Below are 19,005 nucleotides of genomic sequence, written 5' to 3' on the forward strand. Positions count from 1 at the left end.
AGTTCACTCCCCAGATGTCCTCAACAAGCCAGGACTGGAAGCCTACTGACAACAGCAGCCCGAACTCCCTAGATCTCACAAATGGGTGACAAATGCACAAATATTTTAGCCATCCTTCATTGCCTTCCTAGCTGCATTTGCCAGAAGTTGGTTGGAAGTGCAGTAGCCAGAACTCCAACTGGCTCTGTGATATGGGATGCCGGCATCATAAGTAGAGGTTTAACCCACTGTGCCACAACACTGGTCTCCATTTTTTTTGTTGTTGTTTAATGAAAATACTCAGTACAAAGGAAATTGTAATTAAACTGAACCATGTTCACATTTTAATGAAATCTTAAATTCTCTTAAAAGAAACCGATAATAGGGATCAATAACATTAACTGTTTTTAAATAATTTTAGCTAACATAGCTAGAAATGTCAAATCAAAACTATAGAGCTCAAGTTACAAAGAAAATATTTTTTCCACATAAATCAAAGGTCTAATACATGCATACACAAATGTGTACGCATATGCAGATAAAGAAAAGGTTAAGTTACCTTTGGCACACCCATATAATTGAAGATGCAACATGTAAATATATGTAAAATGGAAAGAACATCTTCAGATGGTGGGTATTCAGCTAAGAGGTTAAGATGCTGGTGGAGCCAACTACATCTCACATTAAAATACTTGGGTGACAGCAGAAAGAACGGGTCATCGAAGAAGGAGGTACCTTTCTCTGAAGGGTGGAGAGAACTTCCACTTTGATAATGGCCTTGTTTAAATAAGATCAGAGTTTGTGAACTCAACAGGCTTCCATAGCCTTGGCAGCTCATGCAAGAGCCTTGGGTGATAACTGACATCATAAATAAGAGTGCCAATTGTTAAATCAACAATGGGATTCACTGTGTACCTACTCCCCATGTAAGATCTCTGTCCTTAATGTGCTGTACTATGCGAATTAATGGGAAAACTACTACTCAAACAGTACTTTACACTTTGTGTGTCTGTGTGGGTGCAGTCTCTTGAAATCTTAGTATACACTAAATTGATCTTCTGTATATAAAATTATTGAAAATGAATCTTGGCCAGCGCCGTGGGTTTCTTGGCTAATCCTCTGCCTGCAGCACCGGCGCCCAGGGTTCTAGTCCCGGTGGGGGTGCCGGGTACTAGTCTGGGTTGCTCCTCTTCCAGTCCAGCTTTCTGCTGTGTCCTGGGAGGGCAGTGGAGGATGGCCCAAGTGCTTGGGCCCCTGCACCCGCATGGGAGACTGGCTCCTGGCTTCAGATCGGCGCACCACCAGCTGTAGCGGCCATTAGGGGAGTAAACCAACAGAAAGAAGACCTTTCTCTCTGTCTCTCTCTCACTGTCTATAACTCTCTCTCTCTGTCTCTCTTTCTCTCACTGTCTAGCTCTGCCTGGCAAAAAAGAAAAAAAAAGAAAAAAAAAGAAAAGAAAAGAAAAAAAGAAAATGAATCTTGATGAAGAATGGGATGGGAGAGGGAGTGGGAAATGGGATGGTTGGGGTGGGAGGGGGGTTATGGGGGGAAAAGCCTCTATAATCCAAAAGTTGTACTTTGGAAATTTATATTTATTAAATAAAAGTTGAAAAAAAAATACTTGGGTGATATATTTGCCTTCTGCTCCTGATTCTGGCTTCCTACTACTGAACACACTGGGAGGCAATTATGATAACTCAAGAAATTGAGCTCCTGCCCTATATGGGAGATGTGAATTGAGTTCCCACTTCTGACTTTGTCCTGGCCTAGACTGGCCATCATTGGTATTTAAGGAATGAACCAATAGATAATAGCTCTGCTTTGTCTCTGTCTCTGAAAGAATTTTTTCCAAAGACATTTATATGTTTTAAATTATTTAAAAAGAGAATATATATTACTTACAAAGCAGATCATGTCTTGTGTAAAAGGAAGTAGAAAAAAAAAGAAATGCGTAAAGAATCATTTGTATTTGTTCTGAATGATGGCATTTTAAGTATTTCTTTTTAGCTTTATGATTTTTGATAATTCCAAAATTTTTCTAGACAATAAATGAAACTCAATTAAAAACAATGTGATGTGCTGGGGCCTGTGCTGTGGACTAGCAGGTAGAGCTACCACTTACAATACCAGCATCCCACATGGTTGCCAGTTTGAGTCCTGGCTGCTCTGATTCTGATCCAGCTCCCTCCTAATGTGCCTGGGAATGCAGTGGCAGATCTTGGCTCCTGGCTTCAGCACTGGCCATTGTAGCCATCTGGGGGAGTGAACCAACAGAAAGAGAATCTCTCTTTCTCTTTGTGACTCTCCACCTCCCTGTAACAGTGGCTTTCAAAGTAAATAAATATTTTTAAAGTTGCTTATAAAATTAATAATTATAAATGGCAAATAAGTATTCTAGATAATATGAATTCTAAATGGATTCAAGTAGGATGCAGTTGTCAAAATGCTTGGCAAAAGTTTTTTTTTGTTTGTTTGTTTGTTTGTTTTTATCTTTTGTCAAAAATGTTTATTGTGCTTGGTACCCTTTCCCAAGAAAAAGCCAACTGACAAATATTAATAATGGCACAGAATTTGTCATCACATCTTACAGTTCCTCAACATATACCATTATGTTTTAAAATAAAATTCAAATGTTTTTGGCTGCAAGCATTAATCTATCAAAGTCTACATTTGCTAAAACCATCACATTTATTCAACATTGATCATATTTTTAGGAGAAACTATTTGAAATAGAATCTTCTACTCATCTCAGGTTTCAGCAAAGTAGCACCAATTGTAGATTCATTTTCCAAGGTATATTGACGAATTTCTGTGATCACATACTCTTCTGTGCAACATACTTTTACATGAGATTCCATTGTCTACTACCATATGTACTTTTTTTTTTTTTTTTTTTTTTTTTTTTTTTATTTTTGACAGGCAGAGTGGACAGTGAGAGAGAGAGACAGAGAGAAAGGTCTTCCTTTTGCCGTTGGTTCACCCTCCAATGGCCGCCGCGGTAGCGCGCTGCGGCCTGCGCACCGCGCTGATCCGATGGCAGGAGCCAGGTGCTTCTGCTGGTCTCCCATGGGGTGCAGGGCCCAAGCACTTGGGCCATCCTCCACTGCACTCCCTGGCCACAGCAGAGAGCTGGCCTGGAAGAGGGGCAACCGGGACAGGATCGGTGCCCCGACCGGGACTAGAACCCGGTGTGCCGGCGCCGCAAGGCGGAGGATTAGCCTAGTGAGCCGCGGCGCCGGCTACCATATGTACTTTTAACACATATTCATTTAACACTTAATGATACAGCTCTAAAAAGAGCAGATCAGCTCACTGCCTTCAAGATCTATGATGATCACATCATAGCAGAAACCACTGACTGTGTCCCTATCACCAATTGCCATCATTTAACTTTATATCTAAAAAACAATCTTTCACTATGAAAACAGACATTGCTAAGGTTTTACTTTTGCATAGATCCATGATTCAATTCGAAGAGACAGAATATGCTAACACCATCCTAATTCATGCAACTTCATGATATACAAATACACAGTTCTAATTTTGTATAAGTGTGTTCCTCTCAAAGTGAGTGAAATAATAAGGTTTTTACAGATTATAGCTAATTCTGTAATTTTGAAGTCATAAACATTTTCAACAAATCTTAATGTAGGTACTTTCTGAATGTTGATTTTACTAATCTACATTTGACCAGTATATTACAAAGAAGTAATTCACTAAACATTACTGCATTGTCTAAATTTCCCCCCCAGCTTTTCTTTTGAAAACTGTTTGATTAGAAAAATAAAATCTGAAATATTCGAAAAGTCTCATATGACCTTCCATATTTGCATAAGTCTCTCACTGTAATACCTAAAAATCATAAACTGTAGGAGCCTGGGTTTGCTTTATAACACTGCTGACCTTATTAAGTTAAACTAATTCACTGAGAACAATAATTTCTTTGCAAATGAAAATGCACACATACTTTTTCTATGAATTCCACTATTTATAATTGATGACTACAGAAAGCTAAGACCAGGCTGAATGTAAGAGTTAAGATATCCTGAACTCAACTGTCTCAGCATGAAAGATTAAAGGTAGAAAGCAATTGCCTTGGATTTCATGCTTTTATCTTATCTATTTATCATATAAAATTAGCAGAGTGCTGGGAGGTGAAGGTTAGTAATCATCAACGAGAATTAATTCACAATATGCTTGGGGTGCAAGGGAACATCTTGTTATAAATGAAGCCAAAGTAATAGCAGGAAGCGTATTTGTGAAAGACCAAATGACAAGATGTGACCAGATTCATGCCTTGCCTAGAATAAATGTTTAATAAATATTGGTTGACATGATAGGAACACTTTCCAATGAGTAAGCCAAATGTAAAGGAACTGTACAGGAGTGATGTTATTTCTCATCTTTTGCATTAGAAAAATTGCAGAATTTTCCAGCCATTTAAGAAAAATGGGAATAAATTTATCTTTAATGCAAATTTAACTTTCATTGATTGGATTGGTCATTATTGTGAAAAAAAATTAATGAAATATTATTGATAAAGTGATTTTCACCTAAATAACAAATTAGTATCTTAATGCTAAATACTCTGTCACTCTTACACTATTTGCAGATGTACAAGTACAACAGTTAATAAAACCTGCCTTTTATCTCTCCTGATTACAAAGGAATAAGGAAATTAACTATATTGGTCTCCCCTTGCTGCTGTAACAAATTACCATAAACTTAACGGTTTCAATCAAGACAAATTTTTTCTCTTACAATCCTGAGCATCAAAGGTTTGGAGTAAACCTCATGGGAATAATAGGAAGCTGTAGGCATAGCATGTTCCTTTTGGAGGCAGAGGCTTTTCATGAAATTTTTCCTTCCCTATTTCTGTGATTGCAACACCTTTTTTCTATTGACCCTGCCTCTTTGCTATAATGACTAAGGCAAAAAACAAAAAACAAAAAACAAAAACAAAAACAAAAACAAAAACAAACATTAAGGCGCACCTGGGTAATAAGAATAATAGTTCAAGCTCAAGTTATTTAACTTAATCACATCTACAAAGTCTGCTTTGCCATATTAGATAATACCCACAAATTCAAGGAATAAGGAATTGAGTAATGTTGTAGAAAAATTCAGTCTCCCACATCCTATATTGTAGTAGATGCTCTCTTAGTCACTAGATTGTCTTGTAAAGGGAAGCATCAATAGCTAAAATAGAATAATTATTAAATATGATGCTCTTAGCAATAAAGGGTTTTACAGATGGATCTCTGAAAGTCAAGAAGCCAGGTCACCAGTTAAATTTTATCTCTGGATACTTCCTCACTATATTCTCTACTGTTTGTAAACACTCCAAAGAGAATATTCCTTGATGTTGAATTAAAGTAATTGGAGTTACAAAAGGACGTTAAAGGCTTTGAAATGTTTGTTTTATTCTTTATTTTAATTACCAATGTACTCCTGAACTGTTACATTTATCTCCATCAATTAAGTGGGGAAAATGAAATTATCCTTAATATCATTTTTAATTTAAATTGCCAAATAAAAGTCTAATTTTTGAAAAATCCAGAAATTAAATTCTGAAATAAATAATGTCTGATAGTTTAGGTGTCAGGGTAGGGAATTAGATAGTGACAGAGAAAGAGGCTTACCTTGAATAATAAATCCTTCTTCCCATAACGAAGCTCCTTCAGTTGGGCTTGGATTTTTTTTGACTGTAAGAGGAGATTAGCACGTTAATTCATTTATATTTTCAAACTGAAGATTAACATTTTTTCACACAACAAGAAAAAATTTTGCAGCCAAACAGCCTGGACTCCAACTAACTTGGAAAGGAAACAGAACTTAAGCTTCACTTTGGGAGTCAGACATCTAGATATCCTAGGAAGAAAATAAAATAAAAAGCCTATTCCAAAAATTCAAGTAGTTAAAATGTTGGTATCTAAAGAAAGCTGCTATATTTTCCCACCCTTCACACCCAAACGTATGGAATTATTGTCAACAATCTATTTTTAGATGCTGGATACATATACATGTATTTAAGAATATATGTTATATCTAATATGTATTTATAGAGAGACATGCACATCTAAATTTTCATTAAATTTTTGATTATGTGTTTGAGGTTAAATGTGAGTAAATTTAAAATGATAACAAAGTTTGAATTCTTCATTTGTCCAAGAGGGAGGCAATAAGTCAACATGGCAGGAAGTTGATGAAAACTACTAGAATGCTTAGATGCTGAGGTGAATGCAATTTACATTTTTGAGAATTTATAAGGGATATGGCAGGTAGAAAAGCACTTAAAGAAGTCTTTCAGACATTTGGAGAAGATTTAAATTATGTCTTGATAGGCAGTAGTTAATGATCATGTATTCCTAAGTATCAAGGATGGGTCAGATTTTCAATATTCTTAGTTGGGATTCAATATTCAATGTTCTACCTTAGTTAATTGCATTTGCACACCTTAAATTGTTGGTCCTGATTCCTTACTTCAAAAAAAAAATAAAACAAGACAAATTATCATAGTCACATGAAGAAAAATGATAATAAAATAATATTTGAGTGAAAGTGTAAAATGGTAGTCAATATGGGATATAGTTTAGCAGTTTCTTACGAGGTTAATCATATCCATGGGAAATTATACCATAGAGTAAAATGTTTACAGTATTTTTATTCATAACTAAATTCTAGAAACAACTCACTTGTCTATTTGCTGTTGAATAGATAAAGAAATTGCCACACATCCATGAAAAGGAATATGAGAATACTTTTGAGCAATTTGATGGTAGGTAATAAAGTATTGACAATGCAATGATGTGAATGGATTGCAAAAGCATTTTATTAGGTGAAAGAATCACTAGAAGATATGTATAATTGTGTTTATCTGATTGTCTATTAAAGGCAAATGATTAGGGACAAAAATCAGTTTAGTAGTTGATATGCTCTGGGGATGAAGACTGGAGTGCAAAGTCTATTTTGGGTCAAGAAAATGTTCTGTATCATACATATGTTGGTCAAATCCATCAAATTTTACACATAAAAGAAGATGAATTATATTGTATGTAAATAATATCACAATAGTATTAAATCTTAAGTAAATGGGTGTAAAAGATAATATACCCAAAATCCTATGTGGCTATTGTTCCCACTAAACTGTGTTAATATGAAAGTGTTCTTTAAGGAATTCCATCCAGATTCTTATCCTATTATAATTTTCTGTGTATACTTTAGCTGAAGCAAGCATATTGTGATTCAGTTGCCTCTTATATTCATTATAAAGCCATAATTATTGAATCACCTTCTGACGCTGTGTGTATCGTTGATTAGAGTCGAAAGTTGACAGTGTAGTAAATGGTACACCACTGCAAGCTGTTCATGTTGTAGACAAACTTTTTTTTAATAGACATCTCTGTTGTGAGTCTGCTGTATTTCATGATCTATTGAATAAGGAATTTAATAATAGAAAACAAAAAGACAACCAAAATGAAATGGGAAAGCAACAAGAAAAGAAGGAGAGAAGGGAAAGGCAGAGAGAGAAAGCATATGGAAACAGAAAGGAGGAAGGAGAGAAAGAAAAAAGGAAGAAGGGAGGAGAGGAAGGGGGGAGAGAAAAGGAGGAAGGGAGGAAGAAATAAGGAGGGAGATTTAAGAGGGGAGAGATAGGAAGGAGAAAAAGTAAGTGCAAGAGTTTGACATGTTCCGTAATATGAAATTGAACTGATTGCATAAGGAGCAGTAGGAATTTGTAATGCCTTACACAGTAGTTAATATTGTCTCATTTCCATAGACATCATCTTTTCCTTGCTATGAACAGTAAATATGAATGTGTAATGTATGATTCCTAAGAATGTAAAAAATTCAACATGGTGTGTATAGGTTTGTTAATGGTTCTTAAGAATGAAAATTCACACTTGAGCACTCAGCAGCTTGAATTTATACTTGTACTTCAGACTTATTTTTAATACTCCAACCATCAGCACAGTTTCTCAAGTCACTCAAAATAATGCTATTTTAAACACAACATCTCTATTATTATATTAATTTTCTAAGATAACTGGTTGAAAGGAATATCATTTTATGCTACTGATTTCAGTAAAGGATAATTTCCTTTGATTTTTTTCGCAATTTCAAATGCACAATTTGGCATTTTCTTCCTTCTGTTTCAATGTGCTGTCCCATACTCACTTATAGTCAGGATAAATAGTCTTTAAGGTAAACAATTTTTTTTTCTTTTTTCTTTTTCTTTTTTCTTTTTTTCAATCAACAAATTCTGATGAGTAGCATCAGGGAATACATTGCCACTGTATATGGTGTATATAATTTACTGGATTATACTACTATTGTGCATAATTAATGCTATTTTTTCAAGGACCAAAAAAGACAAATTTTAACCATATGGGTTTACACTGAAATTCACAGAATATAATTTAAACTTTACTTTGTGACTTGGAATCATTATTAAAACATTAATCATTGCATTATTCACTCATTCTTCAGAGACTGTTCACAACGTTCATGAATTTGGTAATCATTTTCAAGTTGCTAACAACTTGTTTAACTTGTTAGCAACATTTTGAAAAGTTAAAATGATCAAAAGGATAATCTTGAAACAATTGAGATGCTATTCTACTAGGAATTTTGGCATTTTCTTTTTGCTACATTGATATTTAAATGCAATTTTAATATTGGTTCATTTGAGTCATGATATTTTCATATCTATAGAATTGAATTGTGAATGATGATGATAAGAAGATGAAAGTGAACAAGATGAAGAAGGTGGTCATGACAGAATATTTTCATTAGCCTTATTTATCTCATCTAGGAGACTATCTTTTAGTCTGAGATTTTTTTCCTCCAACAATTTCATGTTCAAACAGTATCAACTTTCATGAAATAATAGTGATGGTGATGATAGATAGTATGTGTGGTAACTTTCCTAGCTAGTATTTTCCATGGAAAATTGATTCATTAGCATTCCATTAAGTGTCAATGGGATATTAATATTTCATTATTCTGTGATACTAAAAGTCCAGGGTCAGGGCCGGTGCTGTGGGGCAGTGGTTTAAAGCCTAGGCCTGAAGCGCCTGCATCTCATTTGGGCACCACTTTGAGACACAGCAGCTCCACTTATGATCCATCTGTGGCCTAGGAAAGCAGTAGAAGATGGGTCAACTCCTTGTGTCCCTGCACCCACATCAGAGACCCGGAAGAAGCTCCTGGCTCCTGGCTTCAGATCCACACAGCTCTGGCCATTGCAGCCATCTGGAGAGTGAACCAGTGGATGGAAGATCTCTCTCTCTTTCTCTCTCTGTCTCTCTCTCTCTCTCTCTCTCTCTGCCTCTTCTCTGTCTGTATAACTCAGACTTTCAAATAAATAAATAAATATTTAAAAAATAAAAAAAAAATTAAAGTCTAGGGTCCTTGATCTGGAGAAAACAGGCTCCTTTTAAGTTTCTAAATAATAAAAAATATTATTTTGTTTTTCAGTAGTGATACTGAATCAAATAATTAAATTTTCCAACATATTGAATTTCATTGCAATAGACAAAAACAAATGACTTTCCCATTACCTCATATGTTAAGCTATAAATTTACCCTATAATTTAATAATAATATAGGATAAATTGATAAGTTGTAATGAACCTATTACAATATAGTCCATCATTGTAAAATATTCATTTATTAAATATTTAGCAATGCACAAATAAGAATTCAGAGATAATCATATTATCCTAAGTGCTGAAATAAAAAGAAATATGTGAAAACTTTTTATGATTTTTAAATGACTGTAGTATAAAATTGAAGTCACTTTTTTTCCCTAACCATAGCATTTTCTCCTAGCAGCCTTATTTCTTTCATCTGTCTATATGAGCATTGTGAGAACCCTGGGAACATGATGACTTCTTCAGATATCACTGAAGCAAAACTTCATTCCTGGTGCTATCATCTTGTAAATAATATTCAGAACCTGTACAAAGCATATTTGTACTATTTCTATAACCTAGCAGATATGAACCATGTGCAAGTCGATTTCTACCCAAATAGAAAAAGAAATGAAATGAAACACTACACTGGATCAGATCTACAAACCGTGCAGTCTGATCTTTCATCTCATGGAGCATCAACCCTTAGTTTCTATATATTGAAAAGTTTCACTCATTTCATACCCAGTACTTTTTGAATGATATTATTGTTATATATATAGTTATATTACATATTAGACTTTTATTTTTAAGTTTATTATTTTAGTTTCAAAATTTAACAAATTTTAATATTTTGCTACATTTATTTCATATGTACACATTATATATATATATATATATATATATATATTTAGCTATACATGTTGGGATTTAATTTAAATGTTATGGAGTGACTTTTACTTGTTCATGAAAGAATATTCTCATCTTCTTCAATAAAAGAAATCCCAAGCTTATATTGGACTCAGGAGCACCGAGTTAACAACATTTGCTAGCCTTTTCTCAAGTTAGATAGGGCTGTGATGTAGTTCAAAAAGATACGGAGCATTATTTCCTAGTTGGACTCCCAAAAAGCCATGGCTTTGCTTCACCAGGTCATATTCCTTTACCCTCCTACAGGGAGGTGATAAAAACAGTAAAAGGTATTGTGGAACCAGAAGCAATAAAGGTGGGTGCACATAGAGAATAATAGAACTGTTTTAGCAGCTTTTCGATTTACTTCTAGAATACTATGGGGAAAGACATAAATGTTCAACTTGTGAGAATCACTCTTTTTTTACCCAAATCTTCCTTCTCCCTTTTTTAGTGAGCCTCAGATACAAAGCCTCTCTCACTTTTAACATATCTCTCACAAGTTTTTCCTTAAATAAATTTACAAATCTAACCCGTATTTGTGTCTGCTTGGAAAACTCAACTAACCCAATTGGTTCCCATCTCCTATCTTTCGTATGTATTCCCCTTATGGCACTATCACTACTTTTACATTATGATTATCAGACATCACATATCATGAGATATATTTCTACATTAATCACAGGTTTATAAAAAGATACATTTGCTATAAGAAAATTATTATCTTATTTAAATCTGTGTTAATCAGAAGGACTTATTATTCTACCTAAGCAATACATAAGATAATTTTGTTGCTTCACGGGTAGAATCAATAAATTAGTTTTGTTAAGTTTATGGTGCATCTTGAAATTCTTATTCTAGCAATCAGTGTCACTGCAAAACTTATTTTTCAAAAAAACTTGATTTAAACAAAGAAAAATTATGTGGGCTTCAAGAAATTTTTTAATTGGGGAATCTTGATAATACAGCTAAAGAAATAATCCAGAAAATCATCTTATTAGTGTTTAAAATGTACTGCATTTTCTTATTTAAGTTTGCATTTGTTTTAAGGAAAAATATTACTAGATATCTGGGTTTTCAAAATCTGATAATATGGTTTGTAGTCATTTGAAACTAGAAGAAAAAATTTACTCACCTCTTCTGCATGAATGCCACACAGCTTGTTTCCTGACAATAGTTTATTTTTCAAGCTTTTATTCTGAGGAAAGAAACAAAGTTTTACTGCTAAGAAGTGAAAAAAATCTTCAAGGAATGTCTTTCACTATGTCAGTATCATATTTCTGTTTAGCTCACAGACTTGTCCTTGATATAAGATATAATTGACTTGTATAAAGCTAAGTTCAACCTCTAATGTTAAATAATTTTAGTTTTATTCAATTAAAATTTTGAAGGATTATCATTAGCCCATGCATTAAAGAAAAATGAAACTATACATGGATTTTCATTTAACTGTTTATTATATTTACATAAATGATTTTATAAGATAATTTCAATTTCCAATTACAAATCGATGTCAGTTTCTGAAAACAGTCCTCTAAACTACAAGCATTTATTGCCACTCTCACTCAGATGCTGGTCACCATCCTCCCTGTTGTCATATATCCATATACTCATTAGAGGTTCAGCATTCCCTGTGAATGCTATGGAGTAGTCTTATGTTTAAGATGCCTGCATATTACACTCAAAGGGTCTCTTGATGTTCAAAAGCCATGGCTTCCTCCAGACCTCAAAACTGTGCTCTTTCTGCTGAATGTGAATACAGTCAGCTCTGTAAACCCTTTGAAGCTGTCAAAATTAACTGAATTTAAAGGACAAAAGTTCACTACTCTGACTTCTTATCCACCTAAGTCTAACCCATCACAGCCATATAATTATAACTGCTTAATTATACCCAGTTTCTTCTGACATTTTACCCAATAATCAAGAAATAAAAATTTCATGTAGTTAGGTCAGCTATAGGATGGCAAATAACTCCATAAAACCCACTGAATTGAGAGTTTATACTGGCTCTGCAGGAGTAAACAATGAAGCTGTAAAATACATCTCATCTGAATGGCTTTAAAGCAAGCCAATTTGATGAGTACCATGAATAAATCCAACTACATTTGATGCAGAAGGAATGAGAAAATAAACAAATAAATATATCAAATTTGAGAGTTCTGCACTTGCAATTCCCACATAATTCTCTACATCATTATTTCCCATTTGATTTTCCTGTATTACAGGTAGGGGGTACAGTTATTCCAGTTTGAAATAATACTTTGTCTATTTTTTCCTCCTTTGACATTTATGAAAGCTCAATTAGACTTCCAGTTTCATTAACCATTTTAACCAAAAGGAATTTGTCTTGATTCATTGAGCAAATGACTTTTTGAAAATATTTGTAATCATCACATATAGCACAATATAAACGTGTAAAAAAAAGTATTTGATATGCTCTCTCTATACTTAAGGGCAAATGTATTATAATAAGGGAATATATGCTAATATGTTCTAAGTTAACAGTGTTATCAAAAAATTCTCAAACTGAGACAAAATGAGTAAAGTACACATGATATGAGGATTTATATTTTAACACAAACTATCCCCATCAGATTAAATTCATTAGAATTAATAAATAACTATAAATTAATAATATTAATATTTAAATATTAATGCATGAAGTCTATGCTACCTAAAATTTGTATTACTATCTAAAGTAATTTTTCCTTTTTTCTTTGTTAGCTAATTTATTAGGATTTCCAGTACCCAAGAAAAATTTTTAATGCTGAAGTGAATGAGGAAGATTAAGATATATTAACTTGAATCCCTCAAAAACCACATATTTTATTATTTGCTGAAAAGGAAACAGGGCAACCCAGGACAATTTTTGTCATACCAATAGCCCTATACCTCTGTTTATCAGATTGAACTCTAGAACAGATCATCCCTTTACTACTCAGAGTAGTAAGCTTTCTGTGATTGGGATATATCCATGAAGTGAAAAGCAGTGCAGAATTGTGAGTGATCCCATGAGGCTGCCTACCCTGCCCATTCAGGAAGTTGAGAGGGCATGGCAAGCCATGCCTCCTGGGAGACACCCCCAGCTCCCCCCACAGCCTGGCTGCTGGCAGGTGGCTGGAGCCCCAGGCACATTTCCCCCCACTCCCACCTTCTACCAGTCAGGTAAAGTGCTCTCAGGTGTGGCCTAGGCCCACCTGGAAAGCCACTAGCCTACATGACCCTCAAGCTCATTGGAGAAGTATATCAGTGCCAATATTGGCTTCACCCTATAGAATTAGTATTGCCCTGAATTAGTTATGACCCTCTGCCTGCCCTTTGTGTACATGGTCGTTAATAAAGAAGACATGTTCACTGAAGCCTGTCCCTGGTGCTTCTTGTAGAAGAACACCATCACTCCACAATTCAAAATGGTACAGGTGTCGCAGGACGAGCCCACACAGAATATTCCACATCATCACTGAAGTCAGAATTTTTATGAAAATGTTATACAAAACCATGACATGTGTGCATGCTCACCAAATGGCTGAGAGAAGGTGCCACTTGCTGTGGCAAGTCTTGTGCATACATGTGATCCAAGGATTTTACCAGACAGAAAAATTCACATTCCCCACTGACTGTCAGTCTGGAGGGAGGGTTGACAGGGGGCTGGGCACCCATGTAGGACTGTGAGTTGCCCTGAGCCTCTCAACATATCACAGGCTCTGGGCCTCAAACAACCAAGGCACAGTACATACAGGCTGCTAACTCTGGGAATGCCTTTGCCTCCCCATGGATGGGACAGACTAGCAGGGTGAAGTGGATCCTCTGCACTCCTTGACTGTGGGAACTTTGTGTGCTGAGACTGGAAATCTGTGACTGCATGGTAGGGTGCAGGAAGTACCTGGGTCTCTTGGCAATCACTATGTGCTAACTCGCTAAGAGCTACCTGATTGCCTGGAGTGGGTCATTGTAGCAGGATCTGTGCTAACATGAGGACAACATAGATTCTTTGTAAAGTTCATGCAGAAAAAAAAGAGATAAACCCAAACTTAATAAAATCAGAAATAAAAAAGGAAATGTAACAATGGATATCACAGAAATTAAAAAAAATGATCAGGAATTACTTCAAAAAGTTATATGCCAACAAATTGGAAAATCTAGGGGATTTGAGTCATGAATACATGGAAAGCCAAAACAGACCAATAACCAAGATGTAGATTCAGTAAGTAATGAAGACTATCCCAAGAGGGAAACTCAAACTGGATCAAGTATCTATCCTATAACTTGATACCATCAAATTACCAGAGAAGAACACTTGCAAAACTTTACAAGATATTGGCATAGGCAAGGACTTCTTGTAAAAGACCCTTGAACACATTCAATCCTAGCCAAATAAGTCAAATTGCATTACATCAAGCTGAGAAACTTCTGCACTGCAGAAGAAACACTCAGCAAAGTGAAGAGACAACAAGCAGAATGAGAGAAAATATTGGCAAACTATGCAATTTAAAAAGGATTAATAGCCAGAATCTATAAAGAGCTCTAGAAACTCAACAACAACAAAAAAACAATCCAGTTAAGAAGTGGGCAAAGGACTTGAACAGGTATTTGTCAAAAGAGGAAATTCAAATGGCCAACAGACACATTAAAAATGCTCAGGATCATTAGCCACCAGAGAAATGCAAATTGAAACCACAGTGATATTAATCCTCATCCCAGGCAAATGGCTCTCATACAGAAATCAACAAACAATAAATGTTGGCAAGCATGGGGCGGGGGGTGGGGGGTGGGGAATGTACCCTAATCCACCACTGATAGGAATGTAAACTGGTATAGCCATTGTGGAACATGGCATAGCGATACCTCAGAAAGTTAAAAATAGATTTGCCATATGTCTCAGCCATCCCACTCCTAGGAACTTACCCAAGGGAGATGAAGTCAGCCTATGAAAGAATGATCTGTACCCATGTTTATTTTTGCTAAATTCACAACAGCTAAGATATGCAATTATTCCAGATGTTCATCATATGATAACTGAAAAAAAGGAATTATTGTATAAAAACAGTATGGAATATTACTCAACTGAAAAACTGAATGAAATCCTGTCTTTTGCTATAAAATGAACACAACTGGAAACCATTATATTTAGTGAAATAAGCCAGTCCAAAAAGACAAATGCCATATGTTTTCCCTGATCTATTCTATCTAGTAGAGCACCAAACATGTAATATATAGGAGTGAAATGGACATTTTGAGATTTGAGGATCCATTGCAACCCTTGTCGCTACTGTTGAGGAACAGTATTTTATTTCTTCTACTTGCTGAACACTTTATTTAGTGTAGGGTTAATCTTGTGAGTATAAAGTAGATTGAATGTAGATTATTGTAAAAATTAAGTGAGGGATTAAGAGAGGAATGAGGAGGAAGAGTGGGATCATGGGCGATATGGAGGATAGGGCAGTATTATCACTGTGTTTCTACTCTGTATACATGAAAATTGTATACCTTAATTAAAACAAAGAAGAAAAAAGAAAATACACCTAGTATTTTTCACAGTAAACAACCAACAAACAAAACAGTGATTCCTCCTGAGGGCTAGCTAGGAAGTTTGGGAGATAAGGAATTGGATCAGATTCAGATAGCAGTGAGTAAGACAGTTTCCCTACACATTATAATTTAGTATAATTTTTGCTGCAATTGAGCTAGGTGGTTCAAACACTAGGCCCAAGGAATAGCCTTCATTGGAAGTGACCCAGAAATTGTAATCAAGGAACCTTTGTCAGCAATATTTTTTGTGCTCAGTTAAGCAATTTTTGCCTACCTCAAAATATTGTGAGTATTGTTCTTAAATAGTTTACTTTTGCATGTGAACCTCTCCAAGTTACCTCTTTTGCATTTTGGTACCAAGTGAGGTAAAGGTCAAAGTCTGCATTTGGTTTTTAATACAACATCAATTACTGGCGCACCACTGATTTGAAGAGACTGCTTTGTACACTAAAATATCTAAAAGAAACTAATTGAGTAAATAACTCCTTTGGCTATTATGTAACATTAGGAGCCATATTAACCTTCTTTCCATTAACAGCTAGACATCAGGACAAAATATATACAACAAGTGTTTCATGTCTTACATAATGACTACTGTTAGACCATGGATCCAGAGAGAGAAAAGGTAAATAATCCCAGCAGCCACTCCGATTTTCTATGTAAGCAATTTCTGTACTATGACACATATGTAAAACACAAGCAGGACACAGAAGTTTTGATTAGTTAAAAAAGAGTCCATTCTTAGGGGAAACTGATCAGGTGGAATTTGACAAGATACCAGAGGGTTGGAAGTAATGTAGAAAAAGAGCCACGGAAGATTTTCAGAGAGAGCCTTTGTTTCTTTACCTGAAGGGAAATCTGCATATGCATAAAGTGGCATGTCACAAGGCCAAGTAAAGGACCACACAAAGGAAATACAAGGTGAAAAATCATTACAGCTCACATAGACATTCAATTTCTAGTCACTCATATTAAGAAATATTTAAACAACCAAGGTATTCAGTAAAGTTACCAGAAAAGACTAATGTAAATATAGGGCTAATGTATTCCTACTATAATGACATATAGAACAACTTTACAAAGTTTAGTTTTTGTTTTGTTTTGTTTTTATTTTTTGACAGGCAGAGTGGACAGCGAGAGAGGGAGAGACAGAGAGAAAGGTCTCCCTTTGCCATTGGTTCACCCTCCAATGGCCACCGCGGCTGGTGCCATGTAGTCGGCGCATCGCGCTGATCTAAAGCCAGGAGCCAGGTGCTTCTCCTGGTCTCCCATGCTGGTGCAGGGCCCAAGGACTTGGGCTATCCTCCACTGCACTCCTGGGCCACAGCAGAGAGCTAGCCTGGAAGAGGGGCAACCAGGACAGAATCCGGTGCCCCGACCGGGACTAGAACCCGATGTGCCAGTGCCGCAAGGCAGAGGATTAGCCTATTGAACCACGGTGCTGGCCACAAAGTTTAAAACACTTGATTTAAAAGAATCAAGAATGAATGTCTATTAACTATTGGAATAAAACTTAACATTCCTAGAAGAAAAAAAAAAAAAAAAAAAAAACAGGTGCCCCAAATGAGATATTGAAAATTCAGCACTCATTCAAAATTATTAGATATGAGAAAAACAAAAATTAAATCCATAAAACAAGGGGAGGAGGAATCAGTCAGTAGAAACAGCTGTCATTGGCATAGAGAGTGAAATTGATTTTAAAATAGCAGTATACTTACTTAGGATGAAAGAGATTTCCAGCTTCAGGACTGAAAAATAAGGAGCTTTAAAATTATCCTACATTTGTCTCTTATAACTTTACTAATTTTTCTCTTCGTTCAGTCTCTTAGCTAGAGGATAACATTAAAACATACAAAAAAAATGATGGTAGACTAGTCTATTCTTACAGTTCTGGCATTTGTCACTTCATATATTTTGAAGCTCCTTCTGGGTGCTTACAAAAATTTTAAAGGTATTTGTTAATTTATTTGGTAGTCAGAGTCACAAAGAGAAAGGGAGAGACAGAGAAAGATTGTTCATCTGTTGATTGACCCCCCAAATGGCCTCAATAACCAGGGTTGTACCAGGCCAAAGCCAGGAACCAGGAGCTTTTTCTGGATCTCCCACACGAATGCAGGGGCCAAAGCACTTGGGCCATCTTCTGTCTCTTTTCTAGGTGCATTAGCAGAATGCTGGATGAAGTAGGCAACTGGGAACTCAAACTGGTGCCTTTATAAGATGTTGGCGTCCCAGGATGTACCTTTTATCAGTAAGCACAAAGCCACCCCTTTGATCCTTACCAATTGTAAAATCACTTTGTCTTGTGAGTAGTCACTATTTTCTCATTACAAAATGCTTCCCTGTCTTTCTCTGTCATTATATTTTCATCATTGCTAATTAGTCTGATTTTAGACAAACTTGCTTTATAAAAAAGTTTTTTGCTTTAAAAATGCAGAGAGGCAGAGATCACCTATCAATTGTTTCACTCTTGAAATGCCCACAACATCCATGACTGGGCCAGGCCAAAACTAGGGGACAGGAATAAAATCCAAGTTTCCTACGTGGGAGGCATGGACCCAAAAACTTAAGCCATCACCTGCTGCCTCCCAGGGTATACATTATCAAGAAAAGGAATTAGGAATGGAGTCAGAACTGAAATCCAGGCTCTCTAAAAAGAGCTGTGAGTAACCAAATCATCCTGTACTCCAAATGCATGCCCCTTAGACATGCCAGCATGCAATGTAACAAAATGGAACTAAAATATAAGTTCATTTTGATGAAAAAAAAGCTTTTGAAATCTATACATAGTTGCTTTATGGTATTCATTTCCCAGAAATTTTTGAAGCCCCCTCACATTCACAGATTTCAAAATTCATTTAACCAAGTTATTCCCACACCCTCATCCCTGCAAAGCTATAGCAAGGCCTGCCTTTTGACATAGCCCTCTTTTTGACTCTCTTCAGCCTGTCGAGTTTCCTCTGTCAATAAGCCCTTTCCCTTACTCTGTTTGGTGTTTGGTGTGTTTTGTGCTGGGCTTTCATTTGTTCCATGACTCAGGTCCAGGCTGTTCCCTCGACCTTGCTCTCTCCTTGGGGGTCTAAGCTGCTTTGATACTGGATCCCTGCCAACCACAAAACTCACCACCAGACCTCCTTCTTTGCCATCAAATGCTCTGTGATTTCCATCCACACA

The 19,005-nt window shown here is 35.7% G+C and overlaps 1 protein-coding gene across 1 annotated transcript in view; it reads right to left on the reverse strand.

Annotated features, from left to right (window-relative positions):
• The window catches only part of LUZP2 (leucine zipper protein 2), a 293,256-nt gene that overhangs the window by 149,088 nt on the left and 125,163 nt on the right, over positions 1-19,005 (reverse strand). The window contains exons 6-7 of the mRNA XM_062197489.1: positions 11,441-11,503; positions 5,623-5,685 (exon numbers count right to left, since the gene is read on the reverse strand). Of these exons, the coding sequence (XP_062053473.1) occupies positions 5,623-5,685; positions 11,441-11,503 (126 nt within the window). The remainder of the gene's footprint in view (positions 1-5,622; positions 5,686-11,440; positions 11,504-19,005) is intronic.

The sequence above is a fragment of the Lepus europaeus genome, chromosome 7 (genome assembly GCF_033115175.1).
Source record: "Lepus europaeus isolate LE1 chromosome 7, mLepTim1.pri, whole genome shotgun sequence".
Lineage (NCBI taxonomy): Eukaryota > Metazoa > Chordata > Mammalia > Lagomorpha > Leporidae > Lepus > Lepus europaeus.